This window comes from Pholcus phalangioides, unplaced genomic scaffold (assembly GCF_987345545.1).
Source record: "Pholcus phalangioides strain wild (caught in Gottingen) unplaced genomic scaffold, Ppha-v1.0 ptg000004l_1, whole genome shotgun sequence".
NCBI classification, from domain to species: Eukaryota; Metazoa; Arthropoda; class Arachnida; order Araneae; family Pholcidae; genus Pholcus; species Pholcus phalangioides.
The window spans coordinates 42462282-42488846 of NW_028301597.1; the positions used below are offsets into that span (position 1 = coordinate 42462282).

The 26565-nt window shown below is 36.0% G+C and overlaps 1 protein-coding gene across 1 annotated transcript; it reads right to left on the bottom strand.

Moving 5' to 3' along the window:
• Positions 1-314: 314 nt before the first annotated feature.
• On the bottom strand, positions 315-25124 carry LOC149087610 (nose resistant to fluoxetine protein 6-like). The gene is made up of 13 exons (XM_089231538.1): positions 24674-25124; positions 23119-23333; positions 20285-20402; positions 20074-20176; positions 16979-17079; positions 16584-16754; positions 9778-9871; positions 9586-9669; positions 9316-9481; positions 9028-9107; positions 5303-5739; positions 5053-5195; positions 315-695 (listed from the first exon to the last, which is right to left on the bottom strand). The coding sequence occupies exons 1-13, from the start codon at positions 24996-24998 to the stop codon at positions 468-470; spliced, it is 2265 nt and encodes a 754-aa protein (XP_089087664.1). The 5' UTR covers positions 24999-25124; the 3' UTR covers positions 315-467.
• Between the last annotated feature and the right edge of the window lie 1441 nt (positions 25125-26565).

The following is a 26565-nucleotide window of genomic DNA, read 5'->3' on the forward strand; positions in this document are numbered from 1 at the left end:
GGTCACCGATTTGGGAATTCTCATTGACGAGCGACTTAGGTTTTTAAAGCATTATCAGTAGCATTAGCAATACTAAAGGATAGCAATACTAAAGCAATACTTAGGATGAGCAATACTAAACATGCACAACTAAAATTTCTTCAATAAAGGTAATTAAACGGCGAATACGGGGGTGGGGGCGACTGCATTACTATTTTTACAATGCTTGAATACATTCTTATTCACCGAAATTATATATGGCACGAAATGGTGGGGTTTTTTTTTGTGTTTTTTTTGCGGTTTTTTGTTTACTGTGAAGAATATTAATCTTCTGTCCAGATAACCATGTAAATTGTGTTTTTCTTATTTCGCATTCCGAGCTAATATGCATCATACATTTTTTTTATCAAAACATATATATTGCACTTGCATTTAAAAAAATATATTTTTTCTTTTATTGTGAAAAAAAATAAAAAAAATTATAAACGTTAGATCTGGTTGTTGTTCTCATATTTATTTTTGGGACCACCAGATTGGTTCTCGATCGCGAACCAATCAGACTTCAAATTTTTCTCTCCGTCTCTTGTCACGTTTGATGGCACTTTGTTTGGAATGAACATGATCTTCTCGAGCTGCATGAATGGTGCTTCAAACAACATGCTCAGAAAATAGGCCACCATGAACGAGCCCGTGGCGAAAGACAGGTATAGAGGAACCTGGAATTCAGATACGAATACAATGACAGGATTTGAATTCATAGAAATGAAATTTGTATAAAACACTATACTGTATTTTACATCCATGCTAATCTATCTGTGTAAGTATATATTGGGAGTCGGCAAACTTTTTAAAGCGGGGGGGGGGGGGAGGAGGTCTTGTCATTTAGAACTATTTAAAAATTTCGGATGACCAAAAATTTTTTTTTTTCAAAAACAAGGCAAATATATTATGCCAGGGGCTGGGTCTGTTTCTCGTTCGAGCAAACCGGACATGTGTGCCCAGGATCTACAATTTTTCATGGCTCTAAAACTGGGTGCGGTTTGTATTTTTTAGACACGGTCCACATGCCTCACCTTCCCTACGTACTCCTCTGTCTCAAATAATACTACATTGAAACTTCGCTAAAGGGTCACTCTGAGGAGAGAAAAAAGACATGACCCCCGTAAGCGGAGTGACCGATAAACAGAGTACGCCAATAAACATTAAATTTAATAATTCAATTTAATTACTTTAATTTTTATACAACAAAATTCACTTTCAAGATCGTGGAATTTCGCAAATGTCCAATATAGGACCAATTGGCATTTTACAGTTTTTATAGTTTTATGTTGAAAATTACTTCTGTAATAATAATAAGTGCCCAAGTGGCGAGCGGGGGAGGGGTAAGATGCTGTTCTACCACCGTGAAGGTTGCCGTCAGGAACCAAGTTAGAACCTGGGGAAGAATATAGATATTTTCCCCTAGTGGACTTGAGACGACCACCGATAGATGGCGCCATCGGCAATTAATTTCGGTCTTTTTACGTAGGTGAAGACAAAAATGTTAGGGGTCTTCCTTCCTTGGAACCTAGTCCCGGGATAAAAGGCCCATCAACCTTCTTTATATAGGGTCTATGCTCTGTCGAACGGCAGGAAATACACCAATAATTGAACGTTGTGGTTATTAGGCACATTGTAAGAAGAGCTTCCGATTTTTTATGAAAATTTTTGAAGGCGTATTTTCACTAAAATAGCCCACCCCTTAAGCGGAGTATGGAGACGTATTTTCAAGAGTTTAATAACATAGCAAACTGTAGTCACAATTTTTGGATGAGAGATCAACATAGATTGGTTAAAAACCTGAATTTATCCAATCCGTGTCGATCTCCTATCCATAAATTGTGACTATAGTGTAAATCCTATCGGTGAATACCACCCTAAGCGTAATCTACCGCTTCTACCGTCCCCCTGGAACATTCCATCGCCCCCCAGGGGGTGCTAACGCCCATGTTGTGAATCACTAGTTTAAACTATAGTCACAATTTTTGGATAGGGGATCGACACGAATTGGTTAAGTTCAGGTTTTTAACCAATTTGTGTCGATCACCCATCCAAAAATTGCGACTATAGTTTAAACCATGTCGGTGAATACCGTCCTAAACACCCTTCCCTTAAAATTCATATTTTCCTAGTACCAAAACTTATAAGGAACAGGCCTGGTTACGGAATTGGAAGAAAAATTAAAAATACGTTGATGCGTGTGCGAGAATTTCATTTTTTTAAATTCTCAGAGCGTCCTCTGTGAAGAGAAATTTCATCCAGAAAATTCAATTTCTCAGGATACTTCTCAATTTTTCACTTGCAAATACTGGTCATATCTTTATACTTTCTATTGTTTATTTTATCGGAAAAACCAATTCCTCAGTATTCTACAAGATAATTGATTTCTTTGACAGGTCGCATCTACTTATTAAAAAAATCGGACGCAGTGAAATGTCGGTTAATACGATATATCTTCCGCCTTAATGACTCTTCACCATTCAGATAACACGCAAAATGCTTCTTTATTATGTTTCGAATGTAGGAAACCGTTTACGGAAACTTTGCCCCGACATATTGCACCTGACTATTCGCCTACCTTGACTGGAATAGTGAACATATAAATGATAGTATTAGTGACCAAGTGACAGTCACTTTTATGGTCAATCACTCGGTCGCTCACTTTTATGGTCAATTCAGTCATGCACTTGGTCACTCACTTGATTGTTGACATGGTGATTCACTTAATCATGCAATCGCTCCGTTCACATACTCATATCATTCACTTGGGTAATCATTTGGTCACTCACTCGGTTAATCACGTGGTCTCTCACTTGGTCACTCACTCGGTTAATCACGTGGTCTCTCACTTGGTCACTCATTCGGTTAATCACGTGGTCTCTCACTTGATGACTTGCATATTCATACGGTCACTCATTCAGTCACTCACTTCGTCATTTATATGCCACTCACTCACTCATACAATCAATTTCACACTCACCTAATCGCTTGGTCCAATCGCTCATACGTTCAGAGCAGGCGAAATGTCAGGTACAAAATTTTCAGGCACGAAAAGTCAGGGGGTGAAATTTCAGGGTTGAAAAGTAACGGGGCCGAAACGTTCCAGGAACGAAATGTCGAGGGCAAAATGTCGGTGGCGAAATTTCCAGATCCCACGAAACAGGGCTGGATTTAGGGCATGCAAAAATTTTGACCAGGGGCATACAGTTTTTTTTTTAATATATATATTCTACGCGGTAAATATAATAAACGGGGTCATTAAACATAATAACCGGTTATTACGCACAATCAACGAGCATTTTGGTGAGTTAAATTTTGGTGATAAATTTCAGAGCCAGGGCTATTTAATCCCATGGATCAATGTGCGCATGGCTGGGGTTTCATATCCATATTACCCATAGCGGGCCTAGACTACATGATGAGATCTGGAACTGTGTGATTTTTCCAATGCAACTATGTAAATATATAAGCTGTTAATTCCATTATGGATGCCCTAAAACATCACTACGATACTCCTGGCATCCATGACCCATGATATTGATACCCATGATGTTGATACGGCCATGCATAACCCCTCCTTCTACAAGAAGTTATGTTACTGAACTCTAGCCCGGAGTAGATGTGGGGCCTAGTCTCACGTGTCCGAAGGGTCGATAGATTGTGTAAGTTCGGTGCATCGTCGCATACTTTACACATACCTGTTTTTCCCATATATTTCGGCTCTTGAAAGGGATGCCAAAGCCAGTTCTGAATCAGTGTCTGGCCCAGACCTCCAGAGATTGATTTTATTTATAAAGATTTTGTTTATTAGAAATTTTATTTTGGTTAAATTCAGTAAGTAGAAAATTTCTTGCTCTTTGAATGGGAGTAGGGAGGGGGTCCTGGATGAGTCAGATGGCCACAAGGAGAAAATATGACCCAAAGGGTGCCATTGTCTGAAAGAGGTTGAGCAACACTGTTTCAGGCTATTGATGCTGTTCTGTTTATCGATGTAGTGACTATGGAATGCTGGGTGGTCTTCACAACTTCCATCAGATTCGAAGATCAAGATAAGATTGATGATCTGTCAACCTAGTTTTTAGTGTGTGCCCCCCACGTTTCCAGACATGGAAATAATTCAGATGAATTGGAGGCAAGAAGTATTTCAAGATGGTTTTTCCAGGTGGTCACCCTCTCAAGTACTAATCGCACCCGATGTTGCTTAACTTCGATGATCAAAACGTTAATTGTTTCGGTCGGGAGTCGAACCCGGGTAAATTGCTTACGAGGCAACTATGGTAACCGAACTATACCATAGAAGAGAGAGAGAGAGAGAGAGATGCTCATGTTCACTGAGTAAAAACGTTTCAGCGTGAGGGCAATCCCCTCGCAACCCTTCAGTGGTTAGATACAGCGTCGCGCGCTGCATCGCTGGCACCCCTCCGGTGTTTAAGTCGATTCAGTAAAATAACCCAAAAAAATCGAAGATTTGTATACCCCATAAGTAATATGGTGACGCGTGATCGTGACAATTTAGTCATTAAACTTTAATCCTAAGCTTTCCATATTCCCCCACTTCTTCACAAACTGTTTATCTAGATCTGATTATTCATTTGGTTGCGTTACTAGGTAGATGAAACGCATAAAAAAACGCAATTTATTTTGCGTTACATAAAACTATCACATATCAATTTCAGCGCCCTTTTTAATTCGGGCTACATGTAAGCGTGTGAAAGTGGGCTTGTGTATTCAAATATGATAGTTTTGTGAAACGCAAATTGTCACAAAAATTAAGAAAATTATGCACTGTTTGTGATGGGGTTTTATGTATTATGTCGAGTTTTTTGGTTCACAGTGTGCCACCTGTACATGAGATTTGATTTTTTTTCTTTTGAATTTATCAGAAAAACAGAGTTTATGACATGAAAAGTATTTCAGTTCCAAACTGAACTTTTTTATGTCAGTTGGTTGATTTGTTATAAATTTTTAAAATTTGTGCGCAGGAATTCTCAACCACCCTGTATATTCTTATAATTTCTAATAGCAATTACATACAAAGGTACGATGATCAGCTTGAAACGGAACCCTCAGACTTCCGTAATATGCGGTCTGAAGTATCGGATGAACGAGATAGGTAACATACGTCAGCTTTGCCAGTGGTGTCAAAGCTGACCAACTCAAAAGTCTGGTTATGAACCCTGAAATATTAAACATGATTAAAAAAAAATCATTAATATTAGGTTCCTGAATATTACAATGAATTTGTATGGATACTGCATTCATAAAATTTCGAATTCAGACTAACCTCCATTGCCAGTACAGCAAGATATCGTGACCCATCCTAATGCAAGTGACCAAAGCACCTTAGAAGCAACATTGCATAAGGCAGCTACAATAGTTGGAGGATCCGGAATGACGTTGTACCAGATGTATCCACTGTATATCACTGCCATTCCTGCCGCCAAACTTGCCAACCAGCCAATCGCATTAATCTTCCTCGAAATACGGATCTTTGATTTGTGGTGTAAAGCATAGCCTACAGCCAATCCTATGAAGTATACTATCGCATGCATGTGTGGGCGGAAGTAGTTATATTTGACATAGTAGTACATGTCACCAACAGTCCGAGCATTCGCTAATGTCAGTTGCGGTGGCAAGTCGTAATAGTACTGATTGAAAATAATCGCGGCGATGCTTGCAACTGAAAGTCCGACTAGAATGCCCAAAGATAATTTCCGGTTCCTATAGGGAAATGAAATTATTTTTATGAAATATGACTTGATGCTTGGCATCAATTTATATATATATATATATATATATATATATATATATATATATATATATACACACACACACACAGTAAAACCTCCCTTAACGAACACTCCCAGTTAGCGGGCACTCTCGATAGCCGACAGTAAAATTATACAAAATAATTTTTTTTCAAACTCTAATTCGTGAATTTCTGTCCATAAATAGAGAATTTATTATACTCAACGGTGATTATATGTATAGTCCCAAGCTCGTATTGGTAAATATGATAATCAGTCAATTAATTAATTGGACATAATTATGGTCCTGGAAACTCATTCCGAATGGTAATGTTGGTTTTGTTTGCCCATGTTGATACGTGTTAACAAAGTCAACATTATTGACTGATAATGTTGTTATGAAAACGTTTATTTCTTTTTCTCACTTAGTTTACTTTAATTCAATTTTTATTGCAAAATATGTGAAGTGCAACTATCATGTACGGGTAAAAATAATTAATGGGTTCATTGAAGAGAAAAAATAGGTTATCAATTTTTCCATATTTATGAGACTTTGATATGGAAAAATATGCATAATCACCGTTAAAAGTGATAAATGTAGTGAGATTTAATCAAACTTTCCTTATCGCGACGGTTAATGATTATGCATAACCACCGGTGTATCATTTTTATACACAGTAACGTATACATTTGAACCAATTTCAACTGAGGCCAAACGTCGTAGAAATGTGAGAGTCGTATAAACGAGGTTATACTGTATATCGTACCTCTCCAATAGCGGACACTTCCCGTTAGCGGACAAAAGTTTTGGTCCCATGGGTGTCCGTTTTCGAGAGTTTCTACTGTAGTGATAAATTATTGGTCACAGGAACCACTACAACAACTACTTAACCGCACATGCATCTCCTAAACATTCCTCTGGGGAATTTCTAAGGAATCGGTACATAAAGAAACATGTTGTGTGCGTGCCTGTACATGTGTGGTCCTAAAGTATTTATGCTTGTTTCGTGCTAAATTGGATCTAGCTCCAATATTTTGAATTGAAAATAATTATCATGTATTTTTTTTTTTGGTAGGTAATTTTTTTGAGTTCTAATCCAAGCTAAAATAACAAACTTAATTTATTTGGAAAATGATATTTGGTGCATAAAAAATGAATTAACCTATTACATTAAAGCACTATCAGCTCTACGCTCACATATTTTTATGGGCATCTTTTTCTCAGCCACCTCGTTGGGCATTTTGCCTGTTGTGGCGTTGTATTTGTATTTGTACTGTGAAAATATCAAAATAAAAACCCCAATTCAAACACTGTATGTTGAATTAGCTGCAACCCGCGGCTTCGCTCGCGTGAATTTTGCCATCTGAAAATTATTCTGCAATGATTTCCCCCATACAACATTTCCACCCCGTTGGGGGAGGGCGGTGAAATTTTCAGAAGTCCGTCGTCGTGATTCTCTGTATTATAAAATATAATACTCACCAAATTTCATATTTATAGTTTCTGCTGTTTGGACTCAGCGATGATTGCGCCATATAACATTTGAAGCATCCCTTCTCCACATATGACACGTTTAGATGTTAAATTTTGAAATAATTATGATTTCTTATCAATTAATTATGATTAATTATGACTATTTATCAGCCACCTCGTTGGGCATTTTGCCTGTTGTGGCGTTGTATTTGTATTTGTATTTGTATCTGTTTTTAGTGAGTCTTTACATTACAGACTAAAACTGCTGACCAAATTTCATAATTACAGCTTCAACGGTTTCGGCTCAGCGTGATTTCTCTATGTAACCTTTGAACCCTCTTTTGACACCCTTAAGCCCCGTCACATGTACAATAAAACATCCCAGGAAGTTCCAGGTAACGGGGATTTTCGCTACGAACCATTCACATGACGTTTAGTTTATGCCGATAATCCCCCTCTTCTTTCCGGAAGTCGTCATTGGTTACATAGGTTTAACGGAAGTAGTTGATTCAAGATGGCTGACGAAGGAACTTGCAGTAGTTTTCGCGGCGCAAAGGATTATGGGAGAGAAGGTTGGTATCGACCACCAATCCACCCCAAGAAAGATGGACTTTTTCGAAGACCTTTTTTTCTCTGTGAGGGGGAAAAAAGTTGCCATGCTGGTAATTATGTGAACAGGGCTATAGAGGTCGAATTTCTGAGAAGAAAAGAGGTGGAAGAAGGCTCGAGAGAAGAAAACGATTGACAAATTGAAAAAAAGCGGAGAGAGGGTGGAAGTCAGTACCGAAGAGACATGACGGTTTCGTTCGGGAAGTTGGATAATAAATGAAATAAAGCGTTATTTTTTTTTTCCTTGGGAGTCTAGAACCCAGTTATTTCGCCCTGAAATCGCAGTAGAAGTACAGACAAGAACCTACGGTCGATAAGAAGAAGACGGGGAAAGGTTGCTATATCTTTACTGCAAAAAGAAAACCTCGTTCTCCTACACTTCTGCTGTCATCTGGTAATTGTAAAGTTGTTACACAGCCTATACTTCAAAGTATCAACGCCCAACAACATATATAAGGGAGGTAACGGGTTAAAGGGGCTGTTGAATAGTCTTTACTTGTTAACTTGGACAAGACCCTTCAATTGCTTCATTATGAGGACTTGAAGGAATCGAGTAGGAGTAGATGCTTCAATCCGCACCTTTTCGTGTTGCAGCATGTAAGTAGCCATGTTTAACACGTGGTGAACGGACGCGGATGGGCATCCTCCAACCCGCACTGGCTAGCGTGGAGAATTACGGTCAAACACCCTCTAAAAAGAAATATGAACTCTATCTGTAAACTAAGACCCTCAGTCCCCAGCAGGAAAAATCACATCGTTGAGTTTGTTAGTACATCTGATAGAGTTACAAAGTTGGTTGTGCAAATATCAAGCAGATATCGGATACAGATTATACAAGTCTATGCACCAACAACAAGCTATTCTGAGGAAGATGTAAAATACTTTTATGAAGAGTTAGACGGAGCTGCATAGTAAAGGAAACCATCATATCAAAAAATAATGAGTGACTTCAATGCTAGAATTGGAGATGGCTCAGGCTCAGGCCCAAGTTTTAAACGTTTTATAGTACCGTTAGTGGATTAAGGGATAAATGTGCAAAAATTATATAATAATCCCTAATGTCTTTAAACTTATAGGAATTATTACTTTTCACACCATATTCAAAATTTCAAACTGTTTTTCATTAAAAAAAATTATTGCGGATGTCTCACGTGCGAAATTCTGACGGAAATTACTCACTTTTTTATTGTCATCAAGACGACCAGTGAAATTATGTAAAGCTGCATATCTGAAGCTACATACCACGTCCATCCAACACACTGGAAAAAAGGTAGTAAAAGTTCTATTATTTCATTATCTTACTCATTACAAAATTAATAAAACATCAGTGATTGTCTGATTCAAAATGTTGTTGACGTTTTTATGTTTCTAGATTTAGATATTTCTCTTTTTTATGTAAAGTATAGAACCAAAATTTAAATACTTCGATCAAATTCTAAGCGTGTGATTTGAATGAGGCTAACCTACCGAGTTATCGTATCCATAAAAATTATTGATATGAATCAAATTGGTCCACCACCTTTCATGACAGTTTGTCACGAATGGACTGTAAATTATTTGCCACGCAGGACCAGAACCAACTTTGTCAACCAACAGCTCGAAAGCTATAATTAGCATCATGGGTGGTGTCAGCCTGAACGAGAATAAGTAAATAGTTTTTGGATTGAGTAAAATAATGCAATCGTCAATACGATAAAGAATAATTAATGGATGCATATCGAAAGACTCTCCTCTTACCTCCAATATCTCTTGAATATGTACATGAAAATAGGAATATTTTTCTCCTTAGCCTTCATCCAGCTGTACATCAAGAGTGTTCCCCTATAATGCAATAAGCCACATCATTGTACTCGCTAAGAAATAAAAGTTCTACATTTGCAGATAGGTGTTTCCAATAAAATAAGTGAATTAGATTGAATGTTTATTTACCCAATGAAGAAGAACGTATCAACGGTTGGAAAACCATTAAGAACTAGTTGAAAAGCGAAACTTTTTCCAACGTCTTGAACAAACAGAGCTCCATCTGAAGGAAAAATATTTTAATTTATTGCATTATGATATTAAACTTATAACAATTTAAAATCTGTTTCGTGAATTTATAAGATATATTTTTTATTTATTTATGGGTCATTCTCGCGAAATTGGGCAGAAAATTATCAGAAATAAATGTCAACCAAAAAAAAAAGGCATTTCTTTTCACCTGCTGACAAATAAAATATAGTCAGCAGCGAAGTTTGTTCAAAATTAATGCTGAAAAAAATTAATTTAAGTTTAACCATGTTAAAAGATAGGCAACTTGATAGCGAGTTTGACACTCGCAACATCTTCCATCTACTTTGGTAGCTCATTTTCAACTTAGGCAAACACCTAATACTCTGAACTAAGATACTCCTGCTATTCTAAAAACTAATATTTTTCTGACAATTGCATTTTTATATTTTTTATGTTTGTGTTTGTCGCTCCTTTTCCGTCAATTTTAACCCTTTCAGAACCTGGTGCTACAAATAGGGTTGCTTTTGTTAGTGGCGAATAATTTCTTTTGGCCTAAGGGAATTAAACGTTGACTTAAAGGGTCGTGTAGGTTTTGATTTAGAATATGGTGAATATGAACTTTGAAGGGGCTTTCATCAGTGGATAGCACTTAAAATTGAACTTTCAGAGGGTTTTTAAGATGGCTTCAAGTAGAAAATGCCTCCGGGAAAAGTGTAATTTATTAAATAATATTTAGTAATAAAATTCTGGAAAAAATTGTATGTGAAGATGAATGCGCAATGCATTTTCATCTTGGTTGAAAAAGTTTGGACATGAATTCTTTCTTCACAAAACAAATTGAATATCTGAAAAAAAAAATTAAAGAATATATTTGTCGACATCTTGTTTTTAATGCATATATTGAGTATCAAAAAAATTTGAAATTCCAACATATTGAAAATTCCAAAAGATGAATGCTCGGATCTGAAAAGGATGTGAGAGATAAAAATGATTTCTAATTTGTTTTTGATTTTATAGAGCACGGGAGGCACACTCTCAAATCAGATGGAACACTACATCTTGATGGAGTCAAGAAATCTGTCTTTTTAAATTTTCACCACCCTTTTAATATAAGATCAAAATTTCATTTCTCATTACCTAATGCCAGGGGGGGAAGATATTTTTAAAACGCTATGCATGTTGAAAGCATGTGCTTTTCAGAAATAATAGTCTCCGAACAGGAACGTGTCGTAGAGTGTAAATCATTTTCAATATTATATTTCTCATTAAATAAAGTAGCAAAGTGGAGTAAATTTGATTGAAACATTCTCTCCTTTTTCCTGAATAAATCTAATTTGTAAATCAATTTCCATTTCTAATTGATATAAAAGTAAGTTCAAGAGATAGCTACATTCTTTCCAACCTCTTAAACACAAAATTTGGTTTGATGAAGGACCCCATATTCAAAAATTGGTTTTTGAATATGGGGTCCTTCATCAAACCAAATTTTGTGTTTAAGAGGTTGAAAAGAATGTAGCTATCTCTTGAACTTACTTTTATATCAATTAGAAATGGAAATTGATTTACAAATTAGATTTATTCAGGAAAAAGGGGAGAATGTTTCAATCAAATTTACTCCACTTTGCTACTTTATTTAATGAGAAATATAATATAATATATCAAAAACCAATTTTTGAATATGATCCTACAATACCAGTTGGTACCTATGTTTCCCAAATATTTCCCCATGTCTTCACAAATTAAAAAAAGAAAGAAGTTGAGAAAATTTTTCATAAAAGTTTGATAAAAAGTACTTAAAATTTAAAAAAATACATGAAGTATGAAAAAGTATGCTGGTTATGAAAATGCATATTATTTAAAATAAGAATATATATATGTTTCAAGATAGAAAGTTATGATTTTAAAAAATTAAAAAATATATATATATTATATATACTGCAAGACAGCCAGGAGAGGGACATTTTCTTAAGAAATTAAAATTTGTTATATGATAAAAAATTAGAAATAGTGTCAGAGGTAGTAATATAAATATAAATTGCCCAAAAAAGATTATGCCAAAGTATATTTAACGTAAATTGCTGGTGATACAATTTACGCCGCTTTCATGAGCGGGACCCTCATACGAATACAAAATCAGAAGCCACAACAAGTAAATTAAAAAACCAAAAAAAAGTAAACAAAATAAAAAAAATATATATAAGTTTGAGAATCTAGCACGATAGATGTGAAACTTCAAGGCTGTTTTCCCCCAGGCAGCGGGAATAGTGTAGCAGCACATACTCCTTCCCACTCCACCGTAACCCAATTTCCTTTTTTTCCAAACCGTGCCCATTATACTAAAAGAGGGGAGGATGTTCCACGATTCCAGTGGCGTCACGGATGGTAGGACTGTCTTTGTCCGACACAAACCCTCCAAACCAACCCCCCCCCCCCCCACCCAACTTTATGGTCTTACATGGTCGACTTATGTTCTACATCTGCTTCTTAGCACTTCATCATACAATCAGTCATTGTGCGGAACTAGTTTTGAGGAAAAAGAAAGCGTTCCACTTTCTGTCACGGATTTTCTTTCTCTTACAAAATTCCACTGCTATGTCGCTAGAGGAAGTTTACTTCAATTATATTGGAAAAAATCAAAGACTGCACATGTTTTCGATATCGCACCGAAGAGAAGTTAGTTAAAATACATTTACTATCATAATTTATAGAATTCGCTGGCCAAAAAGAAAAAAAAAATCATATTTTCGTGAACAGAAATATGATCTCGCATCCAAAAACCAAACAGGAGGGGCTTTATTTGAAGAACTATATGTAATTTTTTTTATTATTAAACATGAACTTCATAAACTCTTAAATTATTATGTAATTTGAATGTTTTATTAATTCTGAAATTATGTTTTTCAATAGTGTAATAATTCTAAAAATATGTTTTTATTAATTATGAATTTTCATGAATTGTGAAATAGTTTTTTCCACCAGTTCCAAAATTATTTCTTACCAATTCTGCAACTAATTAGTTAAAACTATTACAAATTATTATTATTATCTAAAATTGGTTTTGCAACTTTGGTTTTTCGTATATAAATTCTATTACCTCAAACAAAAGGTAAGGGCAGAATTTCTGACAGAAATTTGCTATTCGTGGTTTTATTCAATTGCCAATTATGGTATCATCATCTCGGGAGGTGATTACAGAGACAATTGACAGGCGAAGACAATTCTACAACCTATTTGTTCTATTCGGAACAGGTGTTTCAAACCTATTTGCAGTGCTCGCCCTCAAGTCTCAACTCATAGAAATTTAAATCTCTAAGACATAACGCATCTACCGAATGATACTCTACATATCTATTCTATAATATAAAATCACAAACAAGCTCGAAAAGGGCCTGTTGCTAAGCAACCGAGTGACGGAAGTCTGTTACGGAAGTCTGTTACGGAAGTCGGTTCGATTCATCTATTCTATAATATAAAATCACAAACAAGCTCGAAAAGGGCCTGTTGCTGAGCAACCGAGTGACGGAAGTCTGTTACGGAAGTCGGTTCGATTCATATATCGATATTCACATTCATATATCGTACATTCATATTCATATATCGATATGATATCATATATCGATATTGGGTCGATATTCACATATCGGGACCATGTTATGTGCATGTACCAAGAGGCTCCTACATCCTACAGCAGAGCCCTTAGGATGGAATTTAGATTTCCAGCCCCCAAACCAGCTTTTCAGGGGCCCCTCTGTGATTAATTTATAGTGTGAAAAATCAAAAAGTGATAAGAATCGTTGTGGCCCCTGTCAGCCCTTCCTTTGTGTGGGGGGGAGGTCCATGCCGAGAGGTATATATATGTATAATATACACACACAACAGCAGTGCTCCCAACACAGGGTCGGGGTACCCGGGGAAGATTTCACGTATAAGTAAAAAGTTTTCATTTCCAGGGCCCTTGATGGATCTCATTGTTTTCTTGCTGCTTTAACGTTGAAAAATTTCGATAGCGGAAGCAAAAGATATATCCAGTCTGGGGCCCCACCAAAAGTATGCGAATTGGTGTCCCGGGTAATTGGTTGGGGGCCCTGGATTTTATTCGTTGGTAAAACGAATACAAATGAAAATTTTTCATGGCACTCGCTCCGGGGGATGACCGACAAGCTTCCAAGTCGGGGGCCCTATGTTTACAGGTTTCATTTTGGGGGCCCTGGATTTTATTCGTTGGTAAAACGAATACAAATGAAAATTTTTCATGGCACTCGCTCCGGGGGATGACCGACAAGCTTCCAAGTCGGGGGCCCTATGTTTACAGGTTTCATTTTGGGGGCCCTGGATGAATCTCATTCTTTTCTGTTGTAGAATTTGCAACAGCCGAAGCCCGAGATAAAGCCAGTCTGGGGCCCCACCAAAAGTATGCGAATTGGTGTCCCAGATAATTGGTTGGGGGCCCTGGATTTTATTCGTTGGTAAAACGAATACAAATGAAAATTTTTCATGGCACTCGCACCGGGGGATGACCGACAAGCTTCCATGTCGGGGGCCCCATGTTTACAGGTTTGATTTTGGGGGCCCTGGATGAATCTCATTCTTTTCTGTTGTAGAATTTGCCACAGCCGAAACCCGAGATATAGCCATTCTGGGGCCCCACTAAAAATCTGCGTATTGTGTCCCCGCTACTGGATGTGGGGCCCTGGATTTTATTCGTTGTAAAATTGATAAAAATGAAAAATTCTCACAGGGGGGTGTCCGACAAGCTTGCAGGTCAGGGCTTCATGGAAATGTTGGCAGGTTGTAATTCGGTGCCCCTGAATGTATCTCATTGATTTTTGTGGTTTAACATTGTAAAATTTTCAACACATCGGTAGCCCAAGATATATCCAGTGTGGGGCCCCACTGAAATTCAGCGAATTGAATCTGGGGATCCCCATGGGGAAGTTTTCTGGGGATACTTGATGAATCTCATTTGTTTTTTGTTGCTTTATTATTATTTTCATTAAAATTCGCTTCTTCAGTAAGCTGGTGCTTTCACACGTCCCTTTCCCCTTTTCCATAGCACGCTGATGAAGTGGGACGAAATAAACAAGATATGTCCGGGAGAGAAGTGGGGGGGGGGCAGAGCCCCCCTAGTATCGTAATAAATGAATATGCCACTATGCACTCAAAGAGAATCCATATGACTGAGAAGACCAAACGAAATTTACTGCATACCCTCATTTAGAAAAAAAATATTTCGCAAACATTTTTACTACCTTGCTCCTAAACTATTTAATGCTTTACCGTTTGTAATAGAGAATTTATCTAGGTTTGCATAATTTAAAAAATCACTTTTTGAATTTCTAATAACAATAGACGATATTGATGTATATTTTCAATTATAGAAGCGAATTATATCATTATGAATATGCCTGTAGTTGTCTCATATCAATTTTTATTGCATCAAATGCTACTGTTATGTGAACATGTATTTTAATATAATTGTCACAAAAATTTATCCAAAATCATTTTACTTTATTTATTTTTTATTATAACTTTTGTGTTATTTTTTTTTCTGTGTTTCTTTCTCTTTACTTTTTATTAGCGTTTTTACTTTTAATTAGTTGCTCTGTACAGGCTCGGGACTCTAGACGCCAAACATTGAGATTTCACTGTTTTATGTGTTATTTACTTTGGAAATAAGTTGAAAGTTGAAAAAAAAACCTATTTATATATACAAGTAATTTTGAAATTATTACTTTCACTAATTCTGGAATGTAATTTTTTTTATTTTTGAGCTTCATTTTATTGCAAAATTTCTATAAATCCTGTAGCTGCGAAAGCCTTTTCGTCAGCGTGCCGACTGCAAGAAATTTCGAAGGACACGCGTGGTGCACCGGCCAGCATTGAAGATCCGTATCATAGAGGATAGATTTCCATCGATGATGAGATCTATGATTATGTAATGATGTGTGTTCATATGTGTAAATGAATTGATTTCTTTGTAAAAGTGAACATTCGTACAGATAGATTATAATGATAATATTCTGTCGGAATAGTCTTTTTTCATACCCAAAAGGGGATAAGAAGTATTCGGAAATATCCTCATAAATCGATTCCGAATGACTACACTTAGGGAAGGGGCCACTAATCTAGGGAAGCAATACCCTGTCGTGACTTCGTGGCATGATATAACGCTCATTTTCGTGACATATTTTTCTTTTTCATCGTTTTAATTTTTTCCCCATCAATTTCCTTCTTTCTGTTTCTTTTCTGTCTATTTTGTTTTATTGTTATTTGGTTGATTTATTTTTGTTCTTATTATTGAATCTATAAGAAATATTTATTGTGACGTAACAGCCAAAACTCCGAATCATCATCTGTAACGTTCGTATATCCGGCTACCATACATGATGTAAGTTCGGAGTCAGAATGTCCCTTACTCTAACGTGATATTACTTAGGGAACGAACGTAGCACAAGCTGGTTTCCGATTCTGCAAGTCAGTGCAGTTGCTGATTGGTTAAAAGCCTTAAATTCATGTTTTTTCACCGTTGTTCAAAGCAACAATATTGTGCATTCCGGTGCGATAATATAGCAATGCAAATAAGCTGATTAGTTGGAATTTTTCTTTTCTTTATTTTTTTTTTAAGAATGATGAATATAATTATTAAATTAACCGAGTTGATGTACTCGTGCATAATGTAATAAAAAATATTATACCGCATTGTATTATGGTATAATGTAATAAAGCATAGTAAAGTGACTCACGAAAGAAATCTCGGGGAGCGAAAGCATACGTGTGGTTAAGTATGACCCACAAGATAGTTACGACCTTCATTCCGTTGAATATTAGAATCGCATCCGATGACTCATTTTGTTTCAGAAGCTTTTCTGTGTTACGGTACATAGAGAAACACAACAGGATTCGAATGAAGAGTCCTGAAATGAAAATTAATATGGAAATTGTTTTATAGGCTACCAATACAAGCATGCTTCGTGTCAAGAAATGATTCACCGTAAATATGAATGCACTTTTTTAAATTAGCAAAATCAAATTCATGCTAATAGAAAAATTACGTTTTTTTAAAAAATATATATAGGATGTCTTTGCATTTTCACGTACAGTTATATTATTACTAATATTCACTGAAATAATCGCGTACCTGGATTTCTTTTTCCTGATTCTGCACATGGACATCTGGACATGGTTATGTCTATCAACGTGCCGCCGATAACCAGCAGAATTAGTATTCCGATAACAATACTAAAAGGAAAGTATAAGAATTAAATGAAATATGAAATGATAGTGGGAAGAAACAATATTTGCTAATTATTGTTTGCTTGTTTATGCTAAAAAATATCGTATAATTTATTGCACAAAAGTGGTCATAAAATAAAATTGCCAATATACGAGCTCTAGGGATCACAAGAATCAACTAATGCTAGTGAAATTTGAGATATAAGTTTTTGCGGAGTATGCGCTCAAGAATGAGATGAGGATAAAAAACCTATCTCTCGCGGTTACGGCTAGAGCAACAAAATTTCGAAAAATGGAAACAGCAACACAAACTTCTATGCATTGCAAAACTATCGGCGCAGTAAAGAAAACCCGTGTGAATGGTGTTGAAACAGTGCCTGTTCAGAACCTCCTAGAGACAGAAGGCCTCCGCACTCAGCTTGTGACGTCAGTAAGCAGTACATTTTCCCTCAGAATATTCAGGGAAAAAAATTCCCTGCTCGTGCCAGTATCATCGTTGTGACACATCTCCCTAAAAACTCACTAGAGAAAAAGGATCGTCAGACCATACTTTCGCAGTCCGGGTAGTATCATCGTTGTGAGAAAAAAGAAATGATCAGGTTCAGAATTGGCGATTTCTATGCCCCCCATTCAATCACTACGCGGTATTTGTGAGCCAATCAGGAAGATTCTACGCCAAAATAAGAAGAAACGAAATAGGATGCTGTGTTTCAAAATGTGGCAAACTTGCTAGGTAGTCTGAATGACGTTTATGGCAAACAGTGCAGAGGCCTTCTATCTCTAGGAGGTGATGGCCTGTTGCGCTATAAACGCCGGAGCAGGATGCTGGCAAAGAAAGATCTCTTCAAGGGATTGTTGCGAGCTAACCCCTTAGGGCATCGGTTCTCAACCGGTGCTCCGTGTGCACTTTCCAGAGGCTCCGCGGCGACTCGAGGAAAATAAAATAAATCAGTAAATTTGATAGACAAATAAAAAAAAGGTCTACAGGGGTCTGCCATACAAATTATATGCAAAAAGTGCTCTTCGAGGCAAACAGGGCTCCGCCATAGCAATTTTATTCTAAAAAGGTTCGCGAGTCATAAAAGGTTGTGAACCACTGCCTTAGGATATTTTCGGCACATTCTAGATCGTGTTATACATTATATTTTTTCGTATTTACAATATATATTTTCCACATAGAGCCTACGTAGTTTTCATGCAGAATTGTAGGTCTATAACATTTTTTTTAAAGTTTTTTGTCTGAAAAAATGTTTAAGAAGATATTTCTTTTCTTGCAAACAATTTTTTATTCAAAGTGGGTGATCACCCGAAGAACAAAAACTAGATATGTGTTGGAAAGGAATTTGAATTTCTAAGGGAAAAAGTTGGGAGAATAAGCTTATAGCTCATTTAACATTCACTGAATTTCTCGAAAGCCCTAAACTCGAACTCGTTGAATTCAAATTATGACTTAAAAACAATCAATTTCTCGGAGGGTCGTCATGTAGTTTCTCCAAGAAAAGCACTTCATAAACCACCTAAAAAACATATATAGTTCATTTATAACTGAAAAGATTTGAAGAGGAAAAATAAAACGTCGCCGAATTGGAGATATTAGTCAACCACTGCAACTGTTCTGACGACAGTCACGTGGCCAAAGGACGACGTGCGCCAAGTGTAAGTGGCCTGCCTACTCTATTATATGTCTCATCTAAGGCTAACCATTGTATCCCTATCCTCTTCTATGAGAACTTCGGTAAGCCCCATTTCTTCTTTTCTAGCCACATTCGGTTGTGTCCTTGTCAAATTTGTTGGCGAAAAAAATATATATATAGTCCGTTAAAAAATGTATTGTGTTCATTATGTTACAAAACCCTTTTAACACGTGAATTTGAGATTAATTGATTAATTTTCTCAGAGGTTTTGTTATCTATCGGTGCCGAAACTGACCGAAGTCAGAATGTAGAGGCATATCGGTTTCCTTTCCACAAGATTTAAATTTTATAAGTTTTTCTTTTCACACTGTTTGGAAGCACCTGCAGCTAAAACTAGTGAACGAAATTAAACAAATTTCATGTACAGGCCATGGAAGGTTTGGGAAACTGAATTCTGCAAAAAAATATTGGTACCAAAAATATTGGTGCCGGATTCCAAAACGAGCGATATAACTACAAGTAAAACATGTAAAATGGATTTTCAATGCTTACACATGATTTTCACGGATAGAAAGAAGTGCAGCATTTTTGTAAAATTTTCGTTACCGTAGCATAGGCCATATCGATTTAGTCAGCCGTTGCACGAGTGCTTGGACTACTACCCCTGGCAGAAAGTGTCCGTTCCGAAAACGCTAGTAATGCTGCGTTTAAAACGCAACAAACCAACTTTTAAAAACAAATTCCTTCGAGCGAAAATTTTTGTTAAAATCAATGATTCTGAATTCGGAATAAATGACAAAAATCATATTTTTTTTTACAATTTCACCATAATAATCAATTTATAAACCGAGAAAAAAATTTTCGATCACCTTAGTATTGAGGGAAAAAGTGCTCGATTATGGGATCTAAAATAAGAAATTCAAATTTTTTGGACTCCATCTTTGGCCCGGATTACGGCTTTCATCCATTGGGCCCCAATGATTGGGGCATAGAAGCAATAAGTTGTTCGCTGTAGGTGAGAGAAATTTCTTTCCAGAAAAACTGCCATATTTATCCCATATAATTGACATTGATATTCCCTTTCCATTCACGTGATCCTGCTTTTTCAGGTATTTGACATAAAAAATAACAAAAATTACTCTCACGAGTTCAAAGATTCAAACATATAATTGCTATTTGCTGTCCGTTTCAAGTTATAAATCAATATGAAATGAGACTGGTAACCAAAGAAAAAAAAATCATGGTGCTGTATGAATGCGGTTTACGATTCTTTTGCGGTTAATGGAAGTGATTTACGATTCAAATCTTCAAAGTGTCTGACAGCATAGTATGTATATTTCATATCACGTATGTAGAAACTACTCACACTGATGTATAATCGTCCCATTCCTCAATTTTGATATCCTCTTTTACTTGACACACAGGAACTTCTACGTCCCAACCAACGAGTATGTTAGTCACTTCCAGTGCTAAGAAAAACATAGTAAAACTGTTTTCTCCAGGGCATTGTGTGAAAATAAATCTACTACGATTGTATGGCAATTAGCAACAAATTATAATGATATAAACGCATATACCTTTCTTGGTCATGAACTTGATGTCACCTTCTGTACAGGTAGACGGAACACATACTGCTATGTGCACTTTGAATATTTCGTAGTATGGTTTCAGTAGTGAATCTATTCCACCGAAAAGCTGCAGATGGAAAAGAAAAAGAAAATACAGAGAAATAAATCAATTTCTCCGCAAACAGACGATTACATTCCATCAAATAGTTTATGCATTTCATTCGAAATTAAGCGGAAAAAAACATGGGAGAACTCTGGAATGTTTGGGTTATACAGGGTGCATAAGGATGTCCCTTTATCCTGGAATATGTCGTGAGCCGTTGATTCTAGAAGCATGCTTTCAATTCGAAAAAGTACCCAAATAACGTTTAGACCTCAGAGATATACGTCATTCATATTGCAAGGATAAATTATTAAAATAAAACATTTTTTTTTGTTACCCTGTCTTAAAAAATCCAATGAAAAAGTTGGTGCCCTGTCTCTCCTGAGTCCAAAAAAGAAAAGAAACCATGCTTTCAACTTGTCACATTCACTGAGATATTTAAAATTCAAAAATCACTGAAAGTAAAGGAGAAAACTTCATAGACTAACGGATAAGCTCATTCTACATTTCATACTCGGTTCTTTCCCTATTTTTCAACTTTTTGAATTCAAATATCTAAACAAATATTGTACTTGAAAACAAAACATGGATACTTTTTGCTGGGCTCAAGAGAGAGACAGGGAAACAACTTTCTATTTTTTTTTGGACATAGTTACCAAAATGTTGTTATATATAACACATTATATATAATCACAACATTTTAATCAGATATTTTCCTGGACAGGGTTCCTTAAAATAAAATTTATTCAATTTCCCAACCAATTGTCCCAGGTCCAGTCATAGTATTCGTTAATATTGCAGGAAGATTTGATACACACGGTGCACTAAACCTGTAGCGTTGAAGTATTTGATCAACGTTGTCTGTGATTTCGATGATTGTGCTTAGCTAAAGGCTGGTGATCCACTTCACCATTTGCTTTTAGGTGCATAACTATTTTCCATTTCATAGGAACGTTTGCACTTAACCAAGTGTAATATATATATTAAGGTGGTCCTGGCAGGCTAATAAAGCGCCAACTTTCAATTCGAGAAATAATGTTTGATAAAAATATGAGAATCGAGTCTGGCCTTTTTCTAACAATTGAGTGTGAATTGCTTGTAACTCGTGTTTAGGGCCAGGATGACTTATCTGCCCTCTCTTTACCAAGTGTGACGTTAGTGTTACCACTATAGCCAATACCTGATCTCTATGTCATCTTCTTTTTAATGAGTAGACGTCACTTTGAACAAGAAACTGGTTTCGCTGCACTGAGATGAAAAACGAAGAGTCTGTCATGTATTTTAGTTGCCTTACTAATGTTGCATCCAATTGAATGCGCTAATGAGCATTACGTTACTAAGAGAAACAATGTCACTCTCCGCTGTATATACGAAATTCCTTGAACTGGATACAAACCGGGGATAAAGATGCATTTTGGAAAGGAAATTCGCATGCCTCTGGGTGGAATCGAATCACTAACCTCTCGCAGACCGAGGGAAGTCTCTACTACAAACAGGTACGAGTGTAACATAATGTCCTATGGTTTCGCTTGAGTCGTAGGGCGATGAGAGAAATAAATTTCTGAAGAAGAGGGCGATGGAAATAGTTTGGGAACTATATATTAGAGCGTATACAGCGTGCTTATCTAACTCTCCTTGCTGAAAATTACTGGCGAATTGCTGATCCTAGAAGCATGTTTTGAATTAGAAATTGTATCAAAGTAACTTGTAGATTTCAGACAAATCGTTCATATTGCAAGAGGGGTTATATGGTTATTCAATGAAGAAATTAACGTTTTATCTGGTCGCCCTTTATGAAATCCCAGTTACAAAGTTGTCGTTCTGTCTATCCTGAGGATAATAAAATAATTACACGATCCCAAGTGCAATATTCGCTGAGACATTTGAGTTCGAGAACATAAAAAAAGTTGGGAAAGAACAGCATAAACTTACGAGCAACACTTTTCTCCCAGCTTTTCTCCGACTTTCGAGTCCATATGTCTCATCGAATACTGCACTAGGTAGCGTGGAACCTTTCCTGTTACCCTCAGAAGAGACAGCAACCACTTTGTAATTGGGATTTTTAAGACGGTGATCAAATAAGGAGTTAATTTTTTGATTCAATAACTGCGCAACCAACCCCTTGCAATATCAATGCCATATCTGAGGTCTACACGTTATTTTGATACTCTTTCTAACTGAAAGTAGGCCTCTAGGATCAACAATTCGCCAGTAATTTGCGGTGAAAAGAGTTAGGTATGCACCCTGTATGTACCCTGAACGGGATCGCGCATGGACAGCCTCCTAGCTCAGGTAATAGCTTTCTGGGGGCTACGGTCATTAAGAGCTGTTAGCTGAGGCTGCAAGCTGCCCATGCGCGGTCCTGCTCTGGATACATACATACTCCAAGGCAAGGAAATGCCAGTTCTCTGTAGCCTAATGATAGAACACTCTTGTACGTTCTTGAAAAGGATGGTGATTACCGCAAAATAATGTGAAATCTGTACATTACAAACTCACTAAAGCACGGCCCTCCGTCTGGTGAGATTGCATAAACACTTTCAAAGCAACGTCTATTAATAGTCACATTTCTTCTATCCGAATATCATAAGTTAAGGATAGAACATCAAGGAATTTTTCTGGCAGAGTCAGTTATAATTGCTATCGGTTGTTTAAAAAAAATCACACGCTAATATCAAAATTCATAGATTACAAAAAATGATTGGAAACTTAATCATCGAAAATTGACTAATGCCCATACCGTATCGTTTGCGAAGTGTGTTTCCAATTCAGGAACATGATCGATGATTCCAATCAGTGGTACCACTCTAGGTAGTGGTGGAATGATCTCCACGATACAGCTCTGGCCTTGAAAACTATCAGTCACGTTGATTTCCAAGCATTCGTCGAAATCTCCCAAGGCCGAAAATGTTCCTCTTATCATTCCTTCTGGTATCTTCCCCATAGCATCGATTACTTCAATAGCAATTAACATACATGCAGTTGGATTTCAAATCTCGGCCAATATTGATCATTGTGTAAAATATGAGTAAAAGTCCTTTACACACATTTTAAAAATGAATAAAAAAATCACAGAATTGACATAAAAGATTTGCACTAAAATACTTATCTTGGTCTATAGAGATTGTTTTTATTTTTTTGATAAATTTAAAAAAATGTTCAAACTTACTCATATGGGACTATTACTCTTATGGGACGTCTGCAAAATGAAAAATTAAGCAAGATACTTGACCTTCTAGCCATGGACAACGCGAATGTCACGTATAATTATTATGGTCGTAAGACGACGATAATAATTTTTATGGGCAGTGTATTACTTATTAATTATTAGTTTTTTTTTAATGATATATGCTCTTATATTGTATTTTGGTTGAATTATTTTTATCAATCAATATATTTTGTTCTTTAAGAAAACAGTATTATATACAAGAGAAAGGGAGAAATTGCCGGGAATCCGACCTAACTCATACTGACAATCACCACATTATAGATACAGAAAATTCAGCTTAATTAAAAAAAATTATGTATTATATAATTATAAATATTTAACAAATGTAATAATAATGATTATACATAGTAAGTGGAAGGGGAAGGATTTGACATATATTTTAATGGACATTTTTTTTTCAGCCACCTCGTTGAGCAATTAGCCTGTTGTTGTGGCCTTTGTATTTGTATAAATATGAGAGCCTTTTTCAGCTTGGACTACAACTGAACGGGTGAAAAGATGCTCATGTATGCTCATGAAATATGATAGTTTTATGCAACGAAAATTATCATAAACAATAAATATGCACTGTTTGTGTCGCATGTTAAGTGCTATGTCTCGTTTTACAGGGGCAGACAATAATTTGAGAACGGTATTGGACCACACTTCTGGGAAATTTAAAATAATAGCTGCAGAGATGAAACGGCCAAGATTTAAGTTAAAAAAAAAGTAAAAATAGTCCTATCTCATCAATCCAATGCCCTCATCTCACGGATAAAGCATTGCAATAGTGAAATCGCATGAATTAGCCTTTGCACAAATCTCTCATCCACCAGATTCTAAGAATTTGGCCTTACGAGACTTTTCTTACCCTAAACTTACTAACATTAAAAGTTTCGCTTGATGGGAAAAAAATCACAAATTAAGAAGTCATTGCAGCTTTGAATAAGAGCTAAAGAAAATATAATTTTCTAACAAGATAAAGAACTTTCAGCATTCTGTGTTCAAAACTAAAACTTTCAAATCATTTAGTTTAAAAACATGAATTGAAATGAATAAATTGTAATGCTACATTTTGAATACTTACATCGGAATGCCCACATTTTGAGTTGCTTGAGGCCGACTGTAATCTTTATTATACTGGAAAAACATTTCGGTGATATTTTCGAGACATCCTCGGGATCCAATTGCCGCAATATTTTTCTGCTCGCGAATGAAATTAAATTTTTCAAGTTCTTCTCCATGGTTATCCATTTTTGTCCTTTACTTAGAACGGGAGGAGCACAATTCGTACAATTTGAATTCTCACTTAAGCCGGACGTAGGACCAGAGGCATTAGCTGAGTTTGCGCTGAATGGCAAACCAAAGCATAATATCGATATAAATGCAACCGAATGCAGCCGGATAATCATAATTCGATGTAAGTTTATAGTTACAGATTAGTAATATATGATTTAAGTATCCATCTCACACGGCTTTCGCTGTTGCACGAGAACCTACTAGTGTCATAGAATAGAGAAAGGCTTAATACTGCGTATCAGCTATAATTATTTATTGCGAGTATACTCGAGGAAAATGGGAGGCAGGATTGCGACAAAAACCGAATAATGTTTTTTTTTTTTCCCCCTTAAAAATTATCTCAATCACTGAAAAATGACACTGGTAAAATCAGTTGTATTGAAATGAAGAGATTCAACGTAGAAAATATGCTATCTCTATACATAAATAAGGTCCTTGTGAATAAAATAAATGTTTTTAAATCAGCAACTTCCTCGTAAGTTACAAAACAACGCTGTATTTCGACTTAGGTATGGACGAATGATTATGCGTACATCATTAGAAGTGAGCACCCGAAACAATCTCAATTCAATTATTCATTCTTTCGAAAAAAAATGTCCTTCGATACTCTTGTTCTTACAAAAAATTTCATTTTGTACGATAATTTGTAAATTTCCTAAATGAGAGAGTCAGAAACAATGAAACTTGCAGAAGGGTCTCGTTTTATCATGAAATAAAGAGAGTACAAATAAGCGGTCTGAGGGTAATATGACAAATTTTCTCTGTGATATTTACTTTCGAAAGAAATTGGAAATTTAGTGCTCTTACGTGCTGTGTATACTATTTGTTTGGATACATAATCAATATTTTGTTTGGGTGAAGCATAGTTCAATTATTCCATAACTTTGGTTCGTTAACCATAACATGTACAGTTTTTAATAATTTTTCAACTGCATTCATTTTAATTTGAAGGTGTATGAAATTCTGTTTGTCATGTGTAAGTTTCTTTAGAATGTTTAATAGGTTGGATTCATGACCCAGCATACGATATTCACTAAGCATGCGCGAGTATCAATGTTTTTGTCAGAAATTTCATGTGATCAGGTATCTAGGTCTCCCCTTCCCGAATTTCTATCCAGTAAGAAGGAAGAAAATGGATTTATCTGTGTCCAAAATGCGTCTCTGAATTAACTTGCAAAGTTTTCAATTTAGGGCTCATTGTTTCCATTTAGTTAAAGCTTACGAAATTCATTTTCAGGATGAAATACATTTCTTTTTGTAGTTAGTTTCCAACTAGTAGTTTGCATAGTTGAATAACTTTTTTAATTAGATAAGATCTTTTGAAAATGCCAGCTTATTTGTGGGGATATATACGTTGAGGATTTCGCTAGCTATATTACCTTCACCTGTTGGGAATATGGCCAAGAGGTTGGCTCATTGAAAATACATATTTTTTCACATTTTTCATTGAGATATACCATGTGTGTGGATCTCATTATTTTTTTAATAACTACTCAAAGAATATTTCTTTAAGATTATCTGCTTTTCATCGTTCACAGTACAGGCCTCAGCTAAAGTCACTAAATCTTAGTATGGCCATATTACCCTCACTTACCTTGTTATTCTCAATAACGTTTCGTACGCGGGTTTTTTTTTTAATTATGAGCTATCTACTCAAGTCCTAAGAAAAAAAAAATTTTT

Bases quoted from the DNA above. Each gene is read 5' to 3' on its own strand.
- LOC149087610 (XM_089231538.1), bottom strand. From the start codon at position 24,998: ATGATTATCCGGCTGCATTCGGTTGCATTTATATCGATATTATGCTTT. The intron at 23,334-24,673 runs GTAAGTATTCAA...TTGCTATTGAAG, and splicing joins CAAAATGTGGGCATTCCGAT to TAATCGATGCTATGGGGAAG. The intron at 9,670-9,777 runs GTAAATAAACAT...ATTGCATTATAG, and splicing joins GATACGTTCTTCTTCATTGG to GGGAACACTCTTGATGTACA.